Genomic DNA, 22,254 nt, shown 5'->3' with positions numbered 1-22,254 from the left:
GAGTCTTTTTGAGTCACATCACGGTGGTTCAAACAAACAGTGCTCTTCCAAATAGGAAATTAAGAGCTTATATCAGTACTTTCATCAAGTGTGTGTTAGTCTTTAATAATTTAACTGGCTAGCAGCCATTAAAAGTGACACAGCTGCTGCTGCACGAGTTCAATGGCCTTCAGTTTGAAGTGCATACTCTGTCTGAAGAGAAGCACGAAGGCGGCCAGCTATGTTATTTATTTAAACGTCCCATGCTGGATGAGATACCAGCACTCTACATCCCACAAAGTTCTCTCTGGTACCCTACCTCTCATCAGGGATGCGATTCCTGTGAGCGTATATGCGTTAAGAAAACTGCCAGAGCATAAACATGTCTTTTCAGAAATAGAGAATTACATTGGAAAGACTAAACCTAGTTCAAAATCTGTTTTTGATTTCAGCTCTGAACTGTTAGGTTTAATACTTAGCTTAAGATTTAAAAGTCTGAATTCACATGTTGTCATTTTGTCATCTTTTTTCTAGAGGTGTTCTGTTTCCTCTACTTTAGTCTTATAGCATTTTATACTGTTTTCCAAATTTTAGACTACCTGAAATTACTGTAATTAGACGTATCACAAAATAATGGTGATACTGAATATATCATCTCTCATAGTTCTTCATCTATTGAAGCAAAGCAAAGCCACCTGCTTTTTAAACTAGAAAATCATTACATACAGTCTTGTTCTATTATAACAACACCTGTACTGATTTTCTAAGATGATAGATACCTTATAGATGCAAGACACTGCTATAGTTAATTTTTCTTCCTGGTCTGCCAGATGAGTGAAAATATGTTTTGAGGGGGTTTTGGTGTTTGGGTTTTGGGGTTTTTTTGGGGGGGTTGTGGCTTTGGTTTGTTTTTTTTGTTGGTTTTTTTGTTTTGTTTTTGTTTTTTAATAACGTTATTTATTCAATACTGAGGTAGAAATGTACCACCTCACTGATGCTACTGATTTGCTTCAGAGTAATTTCTATTATGTATTCTGTTTAACTGAAAAACTTTTACAATCCCATGCAGACATTAGCTCTACCAGCTGCAGAGCGGGTTGCATTTTTTTGCTTAACAATGGAAGAAAGCTGAATGCTCTGACTTGCACAGAATACACTCAGCATAAAGCCTCGTCCCAATTAAGTTAAAATCATCCAAGAGCAATGCAGTTGCTAACAGCGATTTAGCACTCCTGTCATAAAACATACATTCAATTACACTGTTTCAAAAACCTTCCCATGGTAGAGCAGCTGTGCAAAAATCCTCCTGAAAAGGATTGCTACTGCTGTGGATGCCACGCTCCAGCCCTTTTAAAAACAAGACAAGAATGGTAGAACAAACCTACAGTCCTATACACTCAAATTCTGTAACTTTACTATGATTTTCTTACGTTATCCCATACAAAGTTCATGATAATCTCCCAGACATCTGACCAACTCCTCAATATTCCCAAGGAGGAGTAAGTTGTTTTTTTTTCTTCCCCCCCGTAACATCACAGTAAAAATTTATACTTTTTCATTTGAGTAACTGCTCACGCGCTCTAGAGAAGGGAGGGCCAACCTGATCCCCACTCACTTTTCTGTGGGCCTGTACGTTTTATCACACATGGGAGAGGGAGACTCTGAATGCTTCCCTCAAAGGGCATAACACAGACAGCAATTTCTACACAGATGCCCGACAAAACCAACAGGTATTTTGGAAAGGTATCAAGTATCAAACATTGGTTGCTACATCTCTGCAGAGATTTCCATGGGCAGCAAGTACAGACCTGTGTTAAAAAAGGCACAGAGCAACAGCAGACATACTTATGTTGAAGCGCACTTCCATATTATTGAGGTCAGCATCGTATTTTATTTTTAAAGCCTGTATTTTTAAATCAAATACACTTATGCTCTTAACAACATGGCAGCAAACCTGCCCCTTACATGCTAACAACCTCCCAATTTCCTCTTCCACATTCCCCCAACACTCCCTAGCACCTTACTCATTAACAGTACCTAATACCACCAGATCTTCCAAATACAAAGAGCATTTTCAACTTTTTTATTTAAGTGGAACAGCTCCAAGAAATCAACCACTGTCTTACAACTGGTGATACAAATATTAGCCCTGCTTCTGACACATTACTGCCGCCTTCTCACTGGCTCAGAAGTGCCCCCAGTACAGCAACAAGACCGTACAGCCGTTGTCCCAAAAAGCCCTCCTCTCCTCCGCAGGCCTCTCCTAGCCCCAGAAAGGGCTGTAAGCAGTAAAGTAACAACACAGCTGAAGAACTCGGCTTCAGGTGGTATTGGCAACCTCAGCACTGTTCACATAAAATTGTCCACAAGCATGTGGGCAGTCATTTCAGCTGTACCATCTGGAGGCATCTGTCACCATCTTACTGTCCCAAACACTGGGCATGGCTACAAAAGCAAGAGCATCTCAACTACTCGACAGGTAAAGTGATATCCAGAATTACCCATTCAAGCAAATACTGTGCTTTTGAATCACCGTTACGACTGCAGGCCTTCCCTACGCCTTTTATCCTTTCACAAACAAACTCTACGCCCAGAAATGCGGTCAGCCAAGAGAATTGCTTCAGGTCCGTCCAGAGTCGTTCTACCACTGAGTCTGCGTAGCACTACAGCAGCTTCTAGTAGGATTCTGATTTCTGTCTTATTCATCCTAATTATTAGAGCCTCTGCAACAAATTTCAAATGGGAATATATTAATCATATCAATATTCTATAGAATAACAGTGTAATCCAGATGTTGTTTCTAGAGGAATACAGGAATACTTTACATACCGTGATAGCTTTTGTGTGCTTGTTCTATGCTGTAAGAAAATGTTATCTTTCAATGTAGTGCAATACAGGTAGGGAAACAGTGACCTAGGTAAAGGCTCATGTAAGGTATTTTTCTCCCTTTATTGTTATGGGACAATTCTATGGTGTGCGGTATAGCGTGGCCTGTCAGCAGATGTGCTTGAAAGGCCTCTTCAGCCTTCAGCAAAGTTTCCCCCATTCATCCCTTATTTCTCATATAGATCACAGCTCTCTCAAAACTTAATTGTGGACTAGCTGCTTCTTAGTGTGCAGGCTCAGGCTATTTCTGTAGGCCTGCTCAACTCAGGAAGGCTACCTTCCCCTCTAAAATGGCCAACTGATACTAGCTTAGGACACTCTCATTTGTTAAAGGACTACACTTGACCAGTCTTTAATAACAGCGTGCACAGAAAGGAGTTCTTAAGGCAACAGAATACATCAAATTTCATCAACAGGACCAAAATAAACTTTGAACTCCTGGGAGAAAATCCTAACAGTACTTTGGTATCTAAACATTCCCATTCTTCCCGCTAAAAATATTTCTGCATGTCAAAATGTAAAAGGTGCTGATGAAAAAACAGTAACGTTTGTTGACATTCTTAACATAGTGTCATATTTTATCTCATAACAACAAAAAATCATCAGAAACGTTTTGTTAAATATGTATTTGCTACAGTAGCTGTCAGGTACACACACTGAAAAAAAAAGGTTCTTTATATTAAATTTTGGTATTTGAAATAGACCTGACTTCTGTCATTCACACAGTTCTCTGTTTTGAACATCTGTGGGCCTGTTGCTGCAACTTTATAAAAAGGGAAGGATGTTTAGTCAAGTGGAGCTCTGCAAAACCAAGCAGATCAGTTTCTAGCCTTCGTATTTTGGAAAGTGAGTTACCAACATCAACAGATGTAGTTACTCTATTACAGCAACAGCAATATATACCAATACTAAAGCAATGTATAAAACTGTGGTCTCTTTAAAGAGAGTGGAGTCTCAGCGCTAACTTGACTGGGAACAAGATTTCATGGCAGTACTGACAGCATTCAGCAAAGTCAAGTAGCTTGCCAGTATGTCCAAACCTGTGTCTTTAGCTAAGTAGAAGAAATCAGGAGTATAATAGCTTGTGCATTTCTGTTCTACTCTACCAGAATCTTCTTTGTATTATGATTTTAAGTTTGCCAACACCTAGTAACAAAAAAATGTAAATTTAGATGCAGGGAAAATGGATTCTCAGTTCAGATTCTCTTAGGATAATGACAACTCAGGATTGATACATATCAAAAAATGAATATGTAACTATCTGCAAAGAGGAGCTGTTAGAACTAAACTAGTGAATTAGTCCAACCTTATAAAAATTGGAATATATGTAAAGTGATAAAGCAGGAGGTCACTTTCAAGTGAAATTAGCATCTAAAGAAGTCTGTAGAGAGGCATGCCTCTCACACAAAAGCAAACAAGATAGTATCACATGATCACATGTCTAGACATCCCTTTTGCAACTGCTACAAAAAGACCTGTTTGCAAGACCCAAATCAATGGCTTCACTAAGAGCATTAAAACACTCAAAACTGCCTCAGAGTTGGGAACCCTGAACCTTTCAAAGTTATTCTTGAATTTTAGTGTTTACTGTGCTAAACAGCTGACTTGAACTTTTACGGTATTCAATTCAGATTGTAGCAGGCATTTAAATATAGATAATTTTACAATAGTGAAACATATTCGAATCAGAACATTTTGGTTCGCTTACAACCGTTATTTGTAGAAAATAATTTTTGATGCGTAACAGGCTTTTTTCAGGGTCATTTACTCACAGAAGTTGATGATGGAGAAAAACTGTCCCCTTTACATTTCCACTCCAGCCAGACTCACATTTGGTCATCCCAATACTTGTGAAACTTGTGGTTGGAAGAGCAAAGGCTGTGCAGTCCAATGACAACTGTAATCATGTGAACCATATCCAAAAGCCAATTTCTGACACAACTCTGTAATATTTTAAGTAACAACTAATAACTAAATGCTGTAAGTTAAAATAGCTGAATCCTACAAACACTCTCCCATCTTTGATAAGAATCAGAAGTACAATGAACTTTAGAGCATAATTCTTTAATGTAGTTTCTTGTGGAATCTGAGAGATAAATCACTCAGAAGTGTATCTGTATTTCAAGAAAAAAGTTAGACCATATTGAGCTATATTACAGTCTTGATTTCAATTACAGAGCACAATTTCATATACTGACGTAAAATGTTTCTGTATTATAGAAATCTGATTCCTGCTCCAAACTGAACACCATCACATATCCTGAAAAGAAACAAATAATAAACGTAAGTGATATAGAAGGTACTGATGAAATTAAAATCAATTCTTCCTACCCCCAGATTCCCAAGGTTTTCAGTCTTCGGAAAGTTACAGTTCAAATTTTAGCTGACAAAGGCTTTTTTAAATAAATGTTTTGCCAATCTGTCATCCACGTGGAGTATTTACATTTGCAAAATAAAGCCCGTAATTTTCAAATTGCTATTATTAATTCACATTTCACATGAATGACAAGTAGGAACATAATCCAACTCCTGTATGAAATACAGAGTATCTCACACAGTATTCACCAGCAAGAACAGGCCCCCTGAAGGTTTTCTATTCTGTACTATAATATTTGCTTGGTGTAGGATAATTGATTGCTAACAAATTAATTTGTTCTCCCTTTCTCTTTATCTATAGTTAAAGTTTTTGTCATTTTCCAAGCAAAGACATTAAACTCTGTATTTATCCAACCATTTGTTCTTGGAAAGCTTAGGAAAATCCCATGAGCTGTTTGAGAGATCATTTCTTCTAGAGAAATAAAACCTGCTACACAGCTACTCATACATTTCAATAGTTAATCTCAAGTTCAATGAACTTCGAAACCCGAGATACAAAGTCTTAAACCAAAGAAGTACTGTGAAACCAGGATGAATATAGCGAACTGGAAGAAGAGCACCAAGTGCTGAAAAATGGCTAAACTGTCGGAGAATAAAGAAGATTTAAAGGCAGCAGTTCTCTCTGCCAAAACCAGATAGAAGTGCAGTAACCTTTAAAATCAGTTACTATTAAAGAAATTGGTGTAAAAAACAAACCTGTCACCAGACTGTACTCCCATGGGGAAACAGTAGTTAAGTTCTAGTCTAGCAATGTTTCCAAGTCGGAGCACTATTCCGGCACCGTAAGACCATCGGATGTACTCTGCCAACTTCTGCAGGTGAGCTCTGGGACCATCACCTGAAAGTAAAAGAGCAGGAGAACAAGAATCAAAGTAGACTGTCAAGGTGGTCAAAGGCTAACTGGATTTTCAGAGCTAGAAGACAGACTACTTCAGAGCATCCCCTGCAGATTCAAAATTTACTTTACTGCCCACAACTCTCATAAATGCCAACCAAGTACCTTGGACTCAAACTACAAACTTCTACGATTCTAGCTGGATCACTGGTTGATCTTCATTTCCCCCATAGGGTACCTACTTGCATGAATCTGGAAATGAGTACTAAAGACTTAACTAAAAGTCTTTAGTGGGTCTCTATTAGTTTTAAAGTTGATTCATCCGCTTTTCAATTGTGCATAAAGTGTCTCTGTCCCATATGGATGCCACCTCTCTTCCATCAAGTGAGGCAGACATCAGATATCACTATATCCCCAAACTGATTGAACTGATACTGAAAAATCGTGCACTAATACACTGAAATATATCTTGAAAAAAGTTGGGGATGAAAAAAAAAAAAAAAAAAATCACATCAGCTGCCACACCCTCATCTACACTCTAATGCCACCACTTTTTATTTAGTTCATTCCAGAAAATATTAGAATCCCACTAAAACATCATCTTCCAATCTCCCTTTAGAATGGTGGAAGATAGCAGGTGTTAATCATTACCACACTGGTCTGCAAACATCACCAATTCACAGGTACTACCATTACCATCCTAGCTCTCTTTCCTACAAGTTCTGCTAGAATTTATGTAGGGCGCTAAAAACATTACTGGCAATCTGTCAAATATCCAAATTAGTAGCAGCAGCTTTTTGACAGGCACCAAAATATACGCAGTAAACAAACTGCTTCTGACTAAATAGACGCAGAACAGCTCTCCTCTCCTTTTTGTTTTTATATATATAGAGAAGCAGGTTTTGTTATATACAATTCTTTTGTGTCTCACCGTAGTTAAGATTGCAGAGATTTCCAGCATTAAGGAAGAAATGTGTTCGGAAAAGGTCTCCAAACCCCCCCCGGCCTGGCCGGAAAGGGAGAGGGGTGTACAGATGTAAGCCTCCAGCCCAGTAGGCTTCTCCTCCCAAGTAATCACCTATTTAGGTAAAATGTTGGAATAAAAGCATTTACTATGGAATATATTAAAAGAACCAGTTGTTAGAGGCACAAGAACACATCCTTAAGTTGTTTTACATGCACTTCTACCCTTTATAACTCTTGCCACTTGCTTCTAGCTCCCTCCAACCTCACCACTATCAAGTAAAAAAATCAGCACTTAACAGTTCTTTAAACCTTCCAAGTGAACTGCCATTTTTCTTCATTCCCTCACCGGAACAGCCTGAGGCATGCACCTACTTGTGGTTCATCAGAGACTACCTCCTGAACACCTCTGAAATACTTGCCTTAGTTTTAAAAATGGGAAATTGATACAATTAAGCAATTAGCTTTAAAATATATTGAATACTGAATCCACTGATAGCAGCCAGTCAGCAGCAGAGTAAGGAACAGAACTGAGGAAGCTCCTGGCTCTCAAAACACTTTTGTTGATCAGATTACCTTTCCCCTAAGCTACCTGAATATATGCTCTATCAAATAGAGATTTAATGTGACTTGCTATAACCATCTTTTGGGAACTTTTTCAGCTTGAAGGTTGCTTACTAATTGAAGTGACATGCTGGAAGTAAGCAAATCCAAACACACACTTGGTTTACAAAATTAGCTTATGGCTTAACTGGGAACTACCGGGCTTTATTCTGTTGTGAACTAACATGTAACGACAGATCAAAGACATAATGCCTCTCAGATTCGAAGTGCAGAATGAGTGCAATTATTTTTAAGCTATACAAAGCTTAAGGACAGAATCTGATTCTTTGCTACACACTAATATTAACAGTATTGCCAGAGAAGTGGGATTTAAAAGTTTCAGACCTTCACTCTGGGGTCCAATGCTGTACATACTGAATCCACGCACACTCGTTGGTCCACCAAGGTAAAACCTAGTGAATACAGTCAAATTTAATTTAATGCTTCACTTGAAGGACAGATTTGAAAATACCTAGTCATACTTCTGACATTGCTTTTCAGAGTTACAGGTAACTTTGTAACAGGTTTAGTAAAGTGTATTTAAAGAAACACAAGAAATTATATCTAAATCTAAATCCTGATGCGTTTGGCAAAAAAATCAAAATAAATGGAAGTATTAAAAATAAAAATCAGTCTTTTTATATGGCTTTAAATCTAAATATATCTACAGTGTTACCTATACAAAATTTTGCAGACGGTAAATACCATTTTGCAACCATAAATATTGGCAGGCAAAGCTACTACATAGCAAATTATAAACTTATGCTACCCCAATATGAAAATCAAAAACAGAAGGCATGGCTTGAGTACTAACATGCAATTAAAACTAACTAGAAACTTATTTTATTCTCCTCACACCGAGAACTGCTACTGCTTCTCTCTTCTACTACGGAGTTTTCTTTATACATTACCCAGGTTGACTGAAAAAAATTAAGAAACATTTAAAAAACTTGCCTGTCAGCTATACTGGATGGCTTGTCTCCAATAGGTACTAGCATTCCACCCCAAAGTGATGCTGAAAAAACCTTTGGAGAGAAAAAGTTGTTGTTTATTAATACATATTACTTAATTTCCCTAAAAACAGTATTAGTAAAATTTCATCACTCAGTAACAGGCAAAGCTCTCATTAGCCTGACAGAAAGTTACAGATGATCACAGTGTACACACAGATGTCACACCATCCGTAACTGTATTTTCAGGAAACTCTTGGATCACTGCTGCCCTCTTTCTTTTATGCAGTGCTATGTCTCGAAAAATCAATACAGCACAGTTGAACCAAGTCCTTCGTTGACAATAGCTAAAGGGAACACTTACCCAGGTCCTATTTTCTTATGAATTTTCACATCTTGAAATAAGACAATGCTGCTGACATAAATTACTCCTGGCAATTTTAAACCCATAGGAAGCTAAGTCCAGCAAACAGCTACCAAAAATGTACAATTATTACCTGTCTGTAAATTAGCCTTATAATCAAATGAAACCATCTTCTGCAACTCACTATATTGACATCAAATGTACATACATCATTACTGTTTATCTATGCAGTAATTCTTGGGAGCCAATCCACTATAATAAATACATTTAATCATTTGCCTGCTGACTGTGTACCAAGTACTACTGCCAGATGGTGAGATCTATTGTCAATACCTAGGCTAAAGGTGTTGGATAACTTCTCTAATTTTACAGCACACTCCCGCTGCCTTCTGCCCCAAGAGTCCCCAGATGCCTCCCCTGCCGTTATCAGATGTGAACTCATCAGGTATATGCATATCTGGTTACAAAACACATGGCATATGCAAAACCCAGCTGCACGCAAGTCTACACTCACGAACAATGGATGACATAAAATTATGTACACCATGCGATGAGATATGCTTCACTTTCACAATATAGGCATATTAGCAGTCATGGGAAAGAGCGAAGTCCTCTTGCTTAGCCATGAAGCCATTAAATTACTTCCTAGGAGAATACGCTGTCTTTCTCAACTAAAGGTCAGCAAATAAATGTCAGATGACTAGAAGTGCACTCATCAGGCAACGCCCTTTCTTCCACCACATGGAAGGTGCAAATATAACGATGTAATAAGAAAGGGGTATAGCAAACAGCCTTAAAATGCCTTTCTGCGTTGGCCTCATTGGCCTAACTCAAGAACTTCATTGCACCGAGTCGCCTCAGAATGACAGCAGGCAAGAGCAGACCGAGGGATCCTTACAGCATCAGTTCATTAGTATCTGCACTACGGAAGCAGCTTGGAGTTCTTCAGTTGTACTACTGGCATAATGCTTACATTATTCCAGTCTCCTACAATTTCTCCATTATTCCAATACTTCTTAAAAAGCTTTCAAGACACAGAGATCTTCTCAATGCTTTTTTGTTTTGGTTTGGGTTTGGTTTTTTTAGTAGGTTGGGATGCAAATTATTGTAACCTCTGATTTTTAAATCTTCATAATGGAAGTTGCCGTTTAATTCCCCATTCAGCTATAAGACAAGAACTTGCTGCACTATCTCCATGTGGTAAAGAACTTCTTTCTAAATACAGACAGAAATATTTCTAGGATATAGTTAAATTCTTATTTCACTAAGCAGAAAACACACCTATTTCCACCTAATACTAGCTGTATCCTGTTAAAGATGCCTGAAACTTGAGACTTCTATGTTCTGCTAAGAAGCTGGAGTACATGAAACATGAAGCTGGAGTGGAGTTATCCGGTGTCATTTCCTCTGAAGGAAATCTAGTTGGTATACACAAGAACTGCTCTGCCACCCTAATCAAGACTTCTAAGTGATGATAATACAGGAATTTCCTTCAAAACCGCACAGTGACTCCAAACCAAAGTACTAATGTAGACACTACACCATAAAATCTGTGATGTGCTCTGCTTACAGTGTGGCAGACTGGGATCTCACATAAACTTCTCACACTACCACGCGTCTTTCTTATTGGAACTTAAATCATTCATTGTGTACAAATATGAAGTTCAAAATGTTGTAGTGCAAGCTTAGTGTTCTAGTGAAATGAGCCATCCCATTCTTGCCCGGTAATTTTACATAGAAGAAATAATTACATGCTATGATACCAAAATTAGTAGTCATATATTCATAATTTACCATGACAAAAGAAAACTAAACCAAGATTAGTCAGAATATTCATAACCAGGTGAAAGAGACAGAACAAAGGTTGTAATGAGTTTCTGAAAAATCGCTCTTAAGAAAGATCACAAAGAACAGACATGCCCAACAGTACTTCTGAAAGGAAAATAGTTCGTATGGTTAACTGTTAAACAGGACGTTCTTGCCAAAATGCCCACTTCTCAAGTGACTGTGCACAGCAGGAACATCAGGTTAAAAATAAAGAGTATTTCACTTTCAAATAAACAAATCAAGACATCTACACCATCCATCTTTCACTTCCATATCTTTTTCTCATCCATGGTGAAAAATCATCATAAGACATAGATTCAATAACCTCATCTGTTAACTCAGAACAATTACTAAATTATCTTTAAAAAAATTACCGAATCCCAGATAAGTCGCTTATTCAACTGAAATTCAAAATCCTCTTTTAGAAAGCTCACATCTCCACCTGTATAGCCAGCCAACTCCTGCAAAGACATAAGTTTATGAAAGTTGTAATGGATTTTACATGTTTCCTCCCCCTAAAAGTTCATCATGTCTGAATCAGCATAAGCAGTGTTTTCTGTACAAGAAATACAGATACACTGGTATGGAGAGACTACTGCATTTCGAACCAATGAAAAACCACGCATGTCCCTCAGAACAGCGAGCTGCAATTTTCTCCTCCAAATATTAAACCAAGGTATTGCTTTCTAAGCCATTTTGTAAATGACAGCAAAATAGAATGGAGCTGGAAAATTCAGCACCCGAAATCAAAATTCTTACTGTATTTACCTAGACCTGGAAAGATTTCATATGGACTAAAGCAGGGCTGAAGAACCAGACAATTATACCAGCGCTAGCTGAAGATAACAAGTGAAATGACTGAATCAGTGTTAGAGGCAGTGTCTAACAAATGATGTGTTAACTAAACCCTGAATTATAACCACCCTTCTCACTCAGAAACAGCATAGTTCACTGCTGCTTACAGCAACACTAGCACTTCTAGTTCCAATGACATTTCAAAGCAATCTGCTTCTAAAGCATCGCAGAAGTTAATGCTTCTGAAGCATTAACCCGTACAGCAGAAAAGCCAGCTTTTCTAAAAGCTCTGAAAGTAACAAGAATGAAAACCATTTTCTGTGCCAAAATGATACATGTGTATGCCTTTGAGAGTTATTTTTTTTACCCAGTCTTTCATTTTTAATTCTAAGACTTTTTCTCAGTAGCAATAGGACCACAGTCTGGTCGTCTTACATTACAGTGTTAGAAAACAATGACTAATACCTACTGTAAAGTGTAGGGTAAATACTGTCAGGGATAATGCATCTCAGCTAATAAATAATTTAATGCTAATGGCAAGATGCAGTGGCTGTGCTGTTAGACCAATGGTATACAAATGAAAATTTGCCACCATAAAAAAGGTTTCATGATTTTCAAAGGCCCATGCTGTAAAGATAAAAAGTAAATACTGACCATCACTGCCTCCTAGTCAATTTACAATTCATTTCTAACTTCAGATATTTTTAACATGAACATCAATTAGATAAATTATGACTTACTCAAACACACTTACAGATAAAACCCAATAATAGTATAAGTGATTTAATACTACCTGATTAATTTTTAGCAAAGCACCTCGTCTTGGCAAGATTGAAGAGTTCCGGGAATCAATTACCATAGCATGCTGAAAAGAATCACACAATTATTTTTAGGTTCTCCTATCTGTTGAATACCACACAGCGACACTATTATTTTCCTTCAAAAACTGTGCACACAGTGGAAGACAGCCACAGCTCCAGCTAAGGCTAGCGTAGCTCCATCGATTTGGGAACAACGTACCTACAGACTCTTAGTTCTGACTTTAGAAGCCGAATGAAATATACGTATATTTATACCTTTTGAAATATAGCAGCAACAATGCTCTAGTGTAAATCATCAACTTTGTGACAGTAACCTGCAAATAGTTTATCTCCTACAATTTGTAAGCTACAAGTTAAAGATGACAAATGACCAAAAATTAGTATAGGAAAGAATATTTAGAAAGGCCACAGCAACTGTAAGATGAGGATGTTTACTGATCCTGTCTTCTACGAAACAAGACAATTCTGCAAAAAGAGATGGCAGATGACATGCAGGGAAGCCCTGCAGAAAGAACAAGCCAGCCTAAGCAACAGTCAAAATGCAACAGTCAACTATGAAAATATGTCTTCTCTTTGGACCTCCTGGATGACTCTGTGTGAATGACCAAACACAGCAAAAGATGTTTGAAGTAAAACACACTACCTACTAAGACAAACAGCTCCTTTGGTATCATTCATAAGTATTAAATGACTCAAAATAATGTGTTTTAAAAAATTATCAGGAAAAAGCCTTACGGAGAGAGAGGATTTAAGAGAGTGTCCGCTTTCTTCTCGAACAGAAAAGGATGCTGTTCTAGCAAGGCAGCCAAGCTCTCTCCACACACCTTCCCACTTCAGTGTGTGATTGGTCTTCCAGATTGGAAACTACAAATAAAGAATTGAGTAAGACATGAAAAAATTTTTGCTACAAAATTAAAATAAACATTTCCCTGAAAAATCTTTCTCTCTAAAGTTTATTTATTCATGAGTCTATGCTTTTTCTTTCCAAACTTCTTGGATCAGAGAGAAACTCTTTCTCATTTGAGAGTAATACGCTCTCTCTGCAGCCAAGAGAGTTTCTCCAAGTAGATGCACACTACTTAACCCATCCCAAATGAAAAATATCTTGAATTGGGCTGATACAGTGAGCTAGGCAACCAGCTGCCTCTCTGAAACGATACTTCAAACATTAAAAATTTGGAGAAACACACATCAGTATTTTTACATGGCCAAAATAAGATTGAAAGCTAACAAAAAGACTAAGGTTATTACCTCTGTCATTTTAAAGTTGTTGACCTCTTTCAAATAATGACAAGTTAGCCCTGTGCACAAGTGTTTCAATCATTAAAAAAGTAAACCAAATATTTGCAAAAGCCAACTGTGACCTGAATTAAATGTAAATGAAGCATGTGTTCCACAAATGCTTGTGCTCCACTTACATTAAGTTCTGTTGATATTCCTCTATCAGTTTCACGAAGAGAGCTCCAAGGGAACTGTCCAGTTACTTTATACACGTTAACTGAAAAACTGAAACACAACATTACTGATAGGTTTGAAAGTGAAACTATTTAAGCAGGTGGAGTTTTAAATTATCACAAAAACTTAAGAAAGCAGCTCTGCTACATTATTAACAGACCCTCAGCAAAGGAATAAATTTAATTATTACCAATGAAAGCTCTTATTAATTGGTTTATATTCCTTCACTAAAAAAAGAGAAGTACTCAAAAATGCATCCCCTACTTTCTTTCAAATTTTCCAGGCTGTGGTTTGAAGAATGACAGGCCATATGAAGTTTCCTTTGTTCCATAGGAGAACTGGAAGGTTACCTTTTCTGCACGTCCAAAGAGATTTGGGAACTTGAGCCCAAGTACCTATGGAAAATAAAAAAAAATGTAACATTTCATATAGTTTGCTGTCTTGCATCTTAATCGTATGCTGAAGACAAGCATATCTATCATGAGAATAAGAAATGAAAACACTAAAAATAGTTGTAACTGAATGTGTTTTTCTTTTAAGTTAGGTTTCTCTTTGCACTGGCAGCAAAAGCCATCACAATAGCACAAGTTACAGTTAATCATTCAATTTTTATTGCTGTCCAGTAGCTGCTGACTTAATCTGCCTTCTCACTGTATCATCAGTACTGCTATTATTTCAAGCAAAATCTCCCAGCCACTCTCAAAGCCAGGAGAATAAGTCTTTGGCATAATAAGCAGCTGCTCTGCAACTGCAGACTTTCTAGCTGATCATCAGAAAAACTACTTGTCAGGTAGGGTTCATTAGAACCACAGCAGTTATCAATACAGAGTCACTCTCCTGTATTTTTGTTTTGAGTAACAAGATGCTTTTGCAATCAGTCCTGACGGCAGTACAACATACCATTACAATTCTACAGAAACTAGCTAAACACTTTTGCCTGTTCTGACTCAAATTCCTTGTATCCTTTGGCAGCTCTTGGCCCTTTGGCAGCAAGGATGGAGCAGGTTTCCTCCAAGCCCAGACACTACCAGGGCTGTTCTATTATTGTGAGTTCTATTTTAAAAGAATGTAAAAAAGCTACCAAATCCCGATTGCCTTTGTCTAAGAGCTATTGGAAGCAAATCGGTCACCTGAACTTTGTGCTGATGGCTACTACGCAATTATCCAACTAACCAGAAACCACTCATCCAAAGGGCTGTTAGTATCAATATTAGATCTATAGGCTTCAGATGAATTTAAAGGATTAGAATAAATGTCAAATCTATTTAACTCTTAAGGAAACATAAACTCTGCTGCCAATACCACTGTATACGAGTCATGCTTTTATATCATTCAAATGTTTTACTTCTCTGTAACAAATTAAAATCAAATAAAGGGAGAAGCAGAGTACAAAAAGAGAAACCACAGTAGCTTTCAGACTGTTTTCAAATGCACTAGAACCAATGGGTAGGGTTCCCCACTGGTTTGATTCAGGCCACAACACCCTGGACATTGCTCTCAGCAGCGGAGCTGCATAAGCTGTTCTCAATGCACCGAGTTCCTATTCTCCCTGCACTTGCAAAACACCATCACCTGAGTCATGCAGTATCTTATCCAGGTTAAAAATACCCCTAAGAAGAAAAGGATGAGTCCCTTGATCTGGCTTATCTACCAGCCCCAGGCACAGCTGCACTCTGCACGTGAGAATGCAGAAGGGGTGCAGGAATGAGCACCCGAAAGCATGATCTACTTACACCAGCACTTCCATTAAACGGACATTAACAGAGCAACAGTACGGCTGTTACTTCTTCTGTCAATTGTTAACTGTTTTTCACACAACATTTTAATCTCATGCATCCTTAACCAAATCAAATGGAAACAAGTTCCACAGTTTGTATGGTTCTGGAAAACCTTCCATTTTGCAGCCCAGAATAACTGATACTGGGCTAAAATAGTGAAAACCAAGAACAATTTCTAGAGTCAAACATAAAGCATTTTGACTGAGAAGAAAAACACTTTAAATAGATCTCATCGAAACTAAATGCCGAACTCCTTACTAATCTCTCCAGTAGATAAAGTGTCTTAAATATTATCAAGAAATAATTTAACTCATTTTAAGAGTTAACATACTGAGTTAACATACTGGAAGCTACAGCATTCTTCCCTAGCTCAAAATAGGCTTTTGCTGAATGAAAGCCTGACTAATACAAAGACTCTTTAGAGACGAAGGTCTGGCAAAGCCTTACTAAAGCTGGATCAAGAAAATAATTTGGCTTGGATCAAGTCCTCACTTATTTAATCACCAAATTCCTTGCTAGGTATGAAACATGAAAGTAAGAAGAATATCAAGAGGAATTAATAATTATTTGAAATAATCCATACCATACTGCCTTCATTGTTGCCAACCATAGTATTATAGCTTCCAGTTAGTCTTCTCAATTCTGTTACCTCAAAGGTTACATCTAAACCATTTGGAAGGGCATCATCTCCTACATAAGCAAACAAACAAACAAAAACATGTATGTTATCTCTAAAGAGCTATTTAAAAAAATGCCGACAGAAGATTACTTGAATTATTTGAAAACTGGTTGAATTAAACAATAATAAAAGTCTGCATTACAAAGAAAAATGGCTTGAGAAGAAGATGTTGTTTAGATATGAGTGCAGAATTTGGTTCAATCATAGCATGACTGGCTTTAATCATCAACATGTTAGTTTAATTATGAAATATTAACATTTGTTTGTTACCTACCCGCTAAAAACAAAGATGTACACAAATTCTTACATTAGAATAAACAGAAATCAAAGCGGTCCAGACATGGCAAGAAGAACGCCGTCACTAGGGCAGAGCTCCCAGCACTCTGCGGGTAAGTGCTGAACAACAGAAGCCGCCCAGCACCCTCAGGGCTCCGGCTACAGCAGCTGTTCCAAAACACAGCTGTCAAGGGCACCTAACTCTGCTTGAAGCAAATGGGACAGCATCCCATCACCAGCAACCTGTGGGACTGCAACAGCAACGGGTTTGAACAGCAACCACAAGCCCAGGAATGCCAGCTGAGCCTTACTGTGAAACCTGCATACATTCAGCTGCCCCATATATACTCTAAGCCAATTTTTAATCACAAGCACTGTTACAATTACTAGTATTTCTTTAAGCACCAAGGATGTGCTGATAGAATGTCAGTTATGTGATGTGTAATACATGGAAGTACAGGACACATTTTCAAGCTTTTCCTCAAGTGTTCCTCTGAAACTTTGGATTAAGGGTTGTGTACTGGAATTCTTTTAGTGCTGGAAATTCACTCATTTTTGCATGTATGCAAGTACTATTTATATACACATAAATACAGACACATGCAAATACATCTTTTGCATAAGGATACTGGATGTAGACACATGCACTCGTATATAGAGCTTGTCTATGTGTACATCTAAAATATATAAAGGTACATAAGAGAGTAAGTTATATACACAAAAAATGTCCAACCTGTTACACAAGAAAAATATACATTATAGGTATGCATATGTCTATGTGTGTATGAGGAAAAAGCTGAGCATTAATGAGGCAACACATACCTTGACAGGTATCAATCAGAACCTCTACCTGTCTAAAGATTCCTAGACGAAGCAACTTTTCACGAGCTTCATGCGATTTCCTCATCACCTACAGGATGAGATAAGTAGCTCAGTCTTTCAGGTTATCAAAAAATAACTAGGATAAAATAGTTAAAATGCAGCTAAGTCATACAATATTCAGAGATTTTGTATACAAAGATACGCATTTGCGCCTTCAAAACAGAGCACAACCACTTTTAACACTTGAATTTGTAAAGAAATAAATTAAACTCAGAGCATCCAGCTCCATTGCTACCTTGTTAGTTTGCATCGTAATTGTTACAATACTTACACCTATTATTCAAATAGGCTTCAGTACTTAAAACTTACACACCGAATTACAGGGCCCATGCTTTTCACAAAAAAAACAAACCAACCAACCACACACCCTAATCTGTTTAAATTTAGATCATTTTACACGTCTAATTGCCAGCTGTACTGCAGAAGGAATCACCACCTAGAAGTGCAAGGACATACAGCCTAACTCACACTTTGATCCATTGTGGAGACTGGCATCAGTTATCTGTGCTGAGATCCAATAATTTATCTTAAGCAAATTAACTGCAAGTGTCACCTACAGAGTTAGCAATTACCAAATGGGAAGAGGGAAGCTGAAAAAGTATCTAAGAGTACTGTTTGCCATCTCACAACATCTTTGAGCTGAATACATCAGAAAATACAGTATCTGCTAGTATTTCATATTTAAGTTTGGCTTCCATATCGCAAGACCAGAATAATGACAAAACTTGACAAAGTTGCCCCATGTCTAAAGGGAGTAGCCCAAAGCAGGAAAAAGAGAGAAAACCGTAACCTGATTTTTTTAAACAGTAGGCCTGATATTCACTACAGTACTTACATCAATGAGATTTTTAGCCTTGAAAACATCAGAGATTTCATACATGATAATGTCATCTTTGGTCCTTCCAAGTCCATCAAAGTGCACATGCTGAACCACCACCTAAACAGAACAGATGTTTAAACACAAATGCTGAATTTGCATCTAATAATGAGTATCAAAATCAGCAATGCAGAAAAAAATATTGTCCAAGTGAAAAACCCTGAAGGTTCCTAGGCTAATTACTGCTAACCTACATTATCGGAAATCAGTGCTATCTACAATTCTGGAAAGTTGTTCCCTTAACACGAAAATTAAAGAAAAAAGAACTCTAATACCAAAGCTAATACTGTAGCTGCTGGGATTTTAGTCGTAAATGTTGTACGGACAAATAACTCACTGCAGAAATCACACTGAGATATTAAGACACATAAGACAAAACATGTAGTTAGTTGTAGTTAGCCATTTCTTATATCACCTACACATAAGCAAAGAGTTAAAAGAAAAAACAAACAAATCTACAAGCCATAAATATTTAAATTCCAACTATTAGAATTATTACTACCACTGGAGCACTGTACTTTAAAATGCATATTAAGATCACTAGCGTTATAAGGTTTTATATTTTCTTAAAATTATCCATCTTGTTATATAATCATCTGAGATAAAATTATCTTAAAAATCACAACACACTCCAGGTTAGCTGGTACAAATGGAGTACAGTGATTGCATTTCCCTTATTTTTTTCAACCTTTTCAGTGTATTATAATTTTAGGGGTAAGTGTCAAAAAAAAAAAAATCTGCAAATGCTTTATGTATTCACATATAATTAAATAGCGGAATAAGAGCAACCTAGCATTACTGCAAACTGCTTAAAAAAAACCCTATCAGAATATAGACATAATGAACTAAATAAAAACCAAATGTTATTACCAAGCTTCTAGTAAGGATGACTCTGAATAGCACAAGGGAAAGGAAAATTTTAATAAAAACTAAGATAACACATGATATCTCACCCCTCTAGCATGGCTAAACATATTATGGGCCAAGACAGCCATGCTCTTACACGTGAAATAGTAAAAAAGAAAAAAGTTACCATCCTCTGCTGAAGTTAGTATTTCCCTTAGTAACATAATTCACGTGGTGGCACTTTACCCTAATCTGGCTAATACTGCACTCTAGCAGATTAAGGACAGTTGCTTGGTTTGCTCCTAAGCAGTGTTGCAGAACCAGTAATCTCTCATAAGAGAGAGGGGACAGCAGCATCTGGAAACAGGTCTGTTAGCTCAAAGCTGAATTTTAATAACAACTCCTGTGGCAGGGAAAAAAGGAACAGGAACTAGACAACACCAGATTAAATTCACAGTACTAAATTTAATTCTTTCACATCTCAAACCATAGTTTAGAAAGTTCCCTCAGGAAAAACAAGAAAGCAAGGATGCCGAGATATTTCTCTTAAGAAAATAATCGGGATATTGTTCAGGTACTTACGTCTTTGTTTTCGAGAATTTCCTGCTTGGTTTCAGGTTCGACTTCAACCAGTTCAGCTTCCTCTCCCAAGGCACCAAAGTCTGGCCCACCCATCGGAAGAGGCTCCAAACTCTGAAACAATAAAAGAAATCCGAATTTAATATGGTATGCGGATTTGTGACTTATGCCTTTTGCAAAGGAAAAATAACTATGGTTCTTGACACTGCGCTCATAAGGTCCTAAGGGAAAAAAAGCAAAAGAGAAGAACTGAAATGAGGGGAATAACCAGCACACTTGTTACCTACCTGCTTGCTGAAATTTTTAATGAAAGCTGAATAGCTTTCACATTGAATGATTTCTCAAAAATACTCTGCACGCTTCCAAAAATAACCTTACTTTTAATGCATGCTTCCTGTATTAAAGATGAATTCCACCTTCTTAAAAAAAAAATATATATCTAAAAAATCAGGGTGTCACTACTTAGTTTGGGTTTTTGGGAGGGAGAGGAGTGTGAATGCTGAACAACGAAAAAAAAAAAAAGTTGTTTTCAGTATGTTACTTTGCTTTGCTTTTAAATTTTAATATTTCTTTTAAAAATATCCTTCCAAGTAATGCTCAAGAACCTCAGGCCCTATCCATCAGAGGTGAACATCTTAATCAAAATGGTTTCCAGCACAGCATGGCTTTATTTACTATACCAGAAAGAGTCCTAAAATAAGACGTATCAGAAGATAACAGATTCAAGCCACAGTGAATAGAGGGTTACCTGCAAAAGCAGAGGTCAGGATTGGATAACTCAGTAAATCTACTTTTAGTCTTAAGTCACTAATACAGTACTTGCTGCATTATTTAAGGATAGCTGTTTTGCCGGAAGAGTAAATTGCTATTACGTACCAGAATCAAGTCAAATGAACACAGAATGCTCTCTCACTCCCAATAGTTTTCAGGCAAGCACGAAACATTCTGCATCCACACTATATTGTACATCAGTTTATACTACAGATGAACATAAAACCAAGAATATGAACAAAAAAAAGATGAAACAGAAATTAAATTAGGCACGGTAATTAGATACTCTGGAGCCTTAACAGCCCCCTGCTGCAATATACTCCTCAGTCTAATTAAACATTATGTAAAAGCCTGCTGGTTTTCAACAGCCTCACAGGAAAGAGCTGTTCTACCTGGGATCTTGAGGAATCATCCAGACCATTCTTAGCCCCCAAATAGGTCAGTCACTCATTAATCATACCTGAATTACCTACATCAGTTTTAAACACCCCTATCCAGGGGTGTCTATCCTGAGAAATGCTTCTCTAACGAAGCCTTGAGGTATGGAGAATTCAATGCCTTCCTAAAATATTTCAGAGCCTACGTATCCTTATTCTGTGAAATTCTTTCCTGACGTTTAAGACACGCTCTTTCTGTTGCCATTATAACCTCTACTCCTTGTGCCACCACAACAAACACTTAAATCTTTGCCTTCCTTCTTTAAGCAACGGCGCACACATCTGGAGACCTTATGCTTCTGTTCAGGAGCATCTCCAATTGCTTCAGGTGTGTGAGATGCAACAGATCTCTTTAAGCAATACTGCTCTTTAGTGAGGAAGTGCAAACCCACCACCTCCACTTCTCACCGTGAGAGCTGCAGTTACGGGGCAGTTTCTTTTTGTTTCATGGTTTGGTTTGGGGTTTTGGGGTTTTTTTCCGTTTTTTTTTTTTTCTGGTTTCATTTACGCAGTCTGGCTCTTGCCAGCCCCCCACCCCCCCCACCCCCCCGCGGCAAGGTCAACCCCGACCCTCTCCAGGGAGGAAGGAAAGAAGCGGGAAGGCCTCTCCCAGCACCGGAACGGCGGCAGCCGAGCCCGGCTGGGCCGGGCCCCTTCCCCTACGCCCGGTTACGGCAGGGCAGCCCGATCCTGATCCTGACCCCGGTCCCAGCCCCGGCGAACCGCGCTGTACCCGGAGGAGGAGCGCGGCCGGTGTTCGCCCCCGCCCCGGGCCTGGCCCGAAGGTCGCGGAGCGACCTTCGGGCCAGGCCCGGGGCGGGGGCGAACACCGGCCGCCGGACCGCCCTCCTGCGGCCCCCCCCCCGCTACCGCTACCCCGTAGCGCGGCGCTTACCCGTGCGTGCACGGTGCCCATGGCGGCAAGGGACGGCGGCGGCGGTGGCCGGGGGGGGGCAGCGGGACCGTAGACGCTCAAGGCCGCAGCACGGAGGCGGCCATGACAGGCAGCCCCACCCCAGCTCCCATTGGCCGGAGGAGAAGGAAGAGGCGGGGCGAAGCTTGCGCTCCCCGGATGCTTCCTCCCGGCAGGCGCGTGCGCAGCCAGGAACGGGGCTTTTTGGGGCAGAAGTTACCGCCTAAAAAAATAATCAGTTTTCACCTGTGTCCCCCGACAGCAGCAGGCTGAAGCCGAGACACTGCCGCCGGTTGGAGGCGGGTGGTCAAAACGTAAACACCTCCCGTCTAAGGCAACTGGAAATGAACTGACGTTGCAGC

The 22,254-nt window shown here is 38.6% G+C and overlaps 1 protein-coding gene across 3 annotated transcripts; it reads right to left on the bottom strand.

Annotated features, from left to right (window-relative positions):
• Positions 1-3,476: 3,476 nt before the first annotated feature.
• Positions 3,477-22,014, bottom strand: SAMM50 (SAMM50 sorting and assembly machinery component). 3 transcript variants are annotated; one of them, XM_087766675.1, is made up of 15 exons: positions 21,875-22,014; positions 19,775-19,885; positions 18,305-18,406; positions 17,410-17,497; positions 16,216-16,322; positions 14,119-14,249; positions 13,818-13,905; positions 13,135-13,263; positions 12,372-12,443; positions 11,158-11,244; positions 8,597-8,667; positions 7,988-8,055; positions 7,008-7,154; positions 5,938-6,079; positions 3,477-5,125 (listed from the first exon to the last, which is right to left on the bottom strand). In XM_087766675.1, exons 1-15 carry the CDS (start codon positions 21,893-21,895, stop codon positions 5,080-5,082), a joined length of 1,410 nt encoding a protein of 469 aa, XP_087622801.1. In that variant the 5' UTR covers positions 21,896-22,014; the 3' UTR covers positions 3,477-5,079. The 3 variants fall into 3 exon arrangements, with proteins under 3 accessions (XP_087622801.1, XP_087622802.1, XP_087622803.1); XM_087766676.1 differs by lacking the exon at positions 21,875-22,014 and adding an exon at positions 20,648-20,750; XM_087766677.1 differs by lacking the exons at positions 11,158-11,244; positions 12,372-12,443.
• Positions 22,015-22,254: the final 240 nt, after the last annotated feature.

Source organism: Nipponia nippon, unplaced genomic scaffold (genome assembly GCF_047370975.1).
Source record: "Nipponia nippon isolate SJK-2023a ecotype South Korea unplaced genomic scaffold, ASM4737097v1 scaffold_3, whole genome shotgun sequence".
Lineage (NCBI taxonomy): Eukaryota > Metazoa > Chordata > Aves > Pelecaniformes > Threskiornithidae > Nipponia > Nipponia nippon.
Note: the sequence above shows the minus strand (reverse complement) of the source record. Positions and strands in the feature narration are given on the sequence as shown.

Coding starts and splice junctions, on each gene's coding strand:
- SAMM50 (XM_087766675.1), bottom strand. CDS start 21,895: ATGGGCACCGTGCACGCACGG. Junction 11,245..12,371: donor CTTTGCTAAAAATTAATCAG/GTAGTATTAAAT, acceptor ATGTCTTTGCAG/GAGTTGGCTGGCTATACAGG. Junction 5,126..5,937: donor GGAGTACAGTCTGGTGACAG/GTTTGTTTTTTA, acceptor GTTTCTTTTCAG/GATATGTGATGGTGTTCAGT.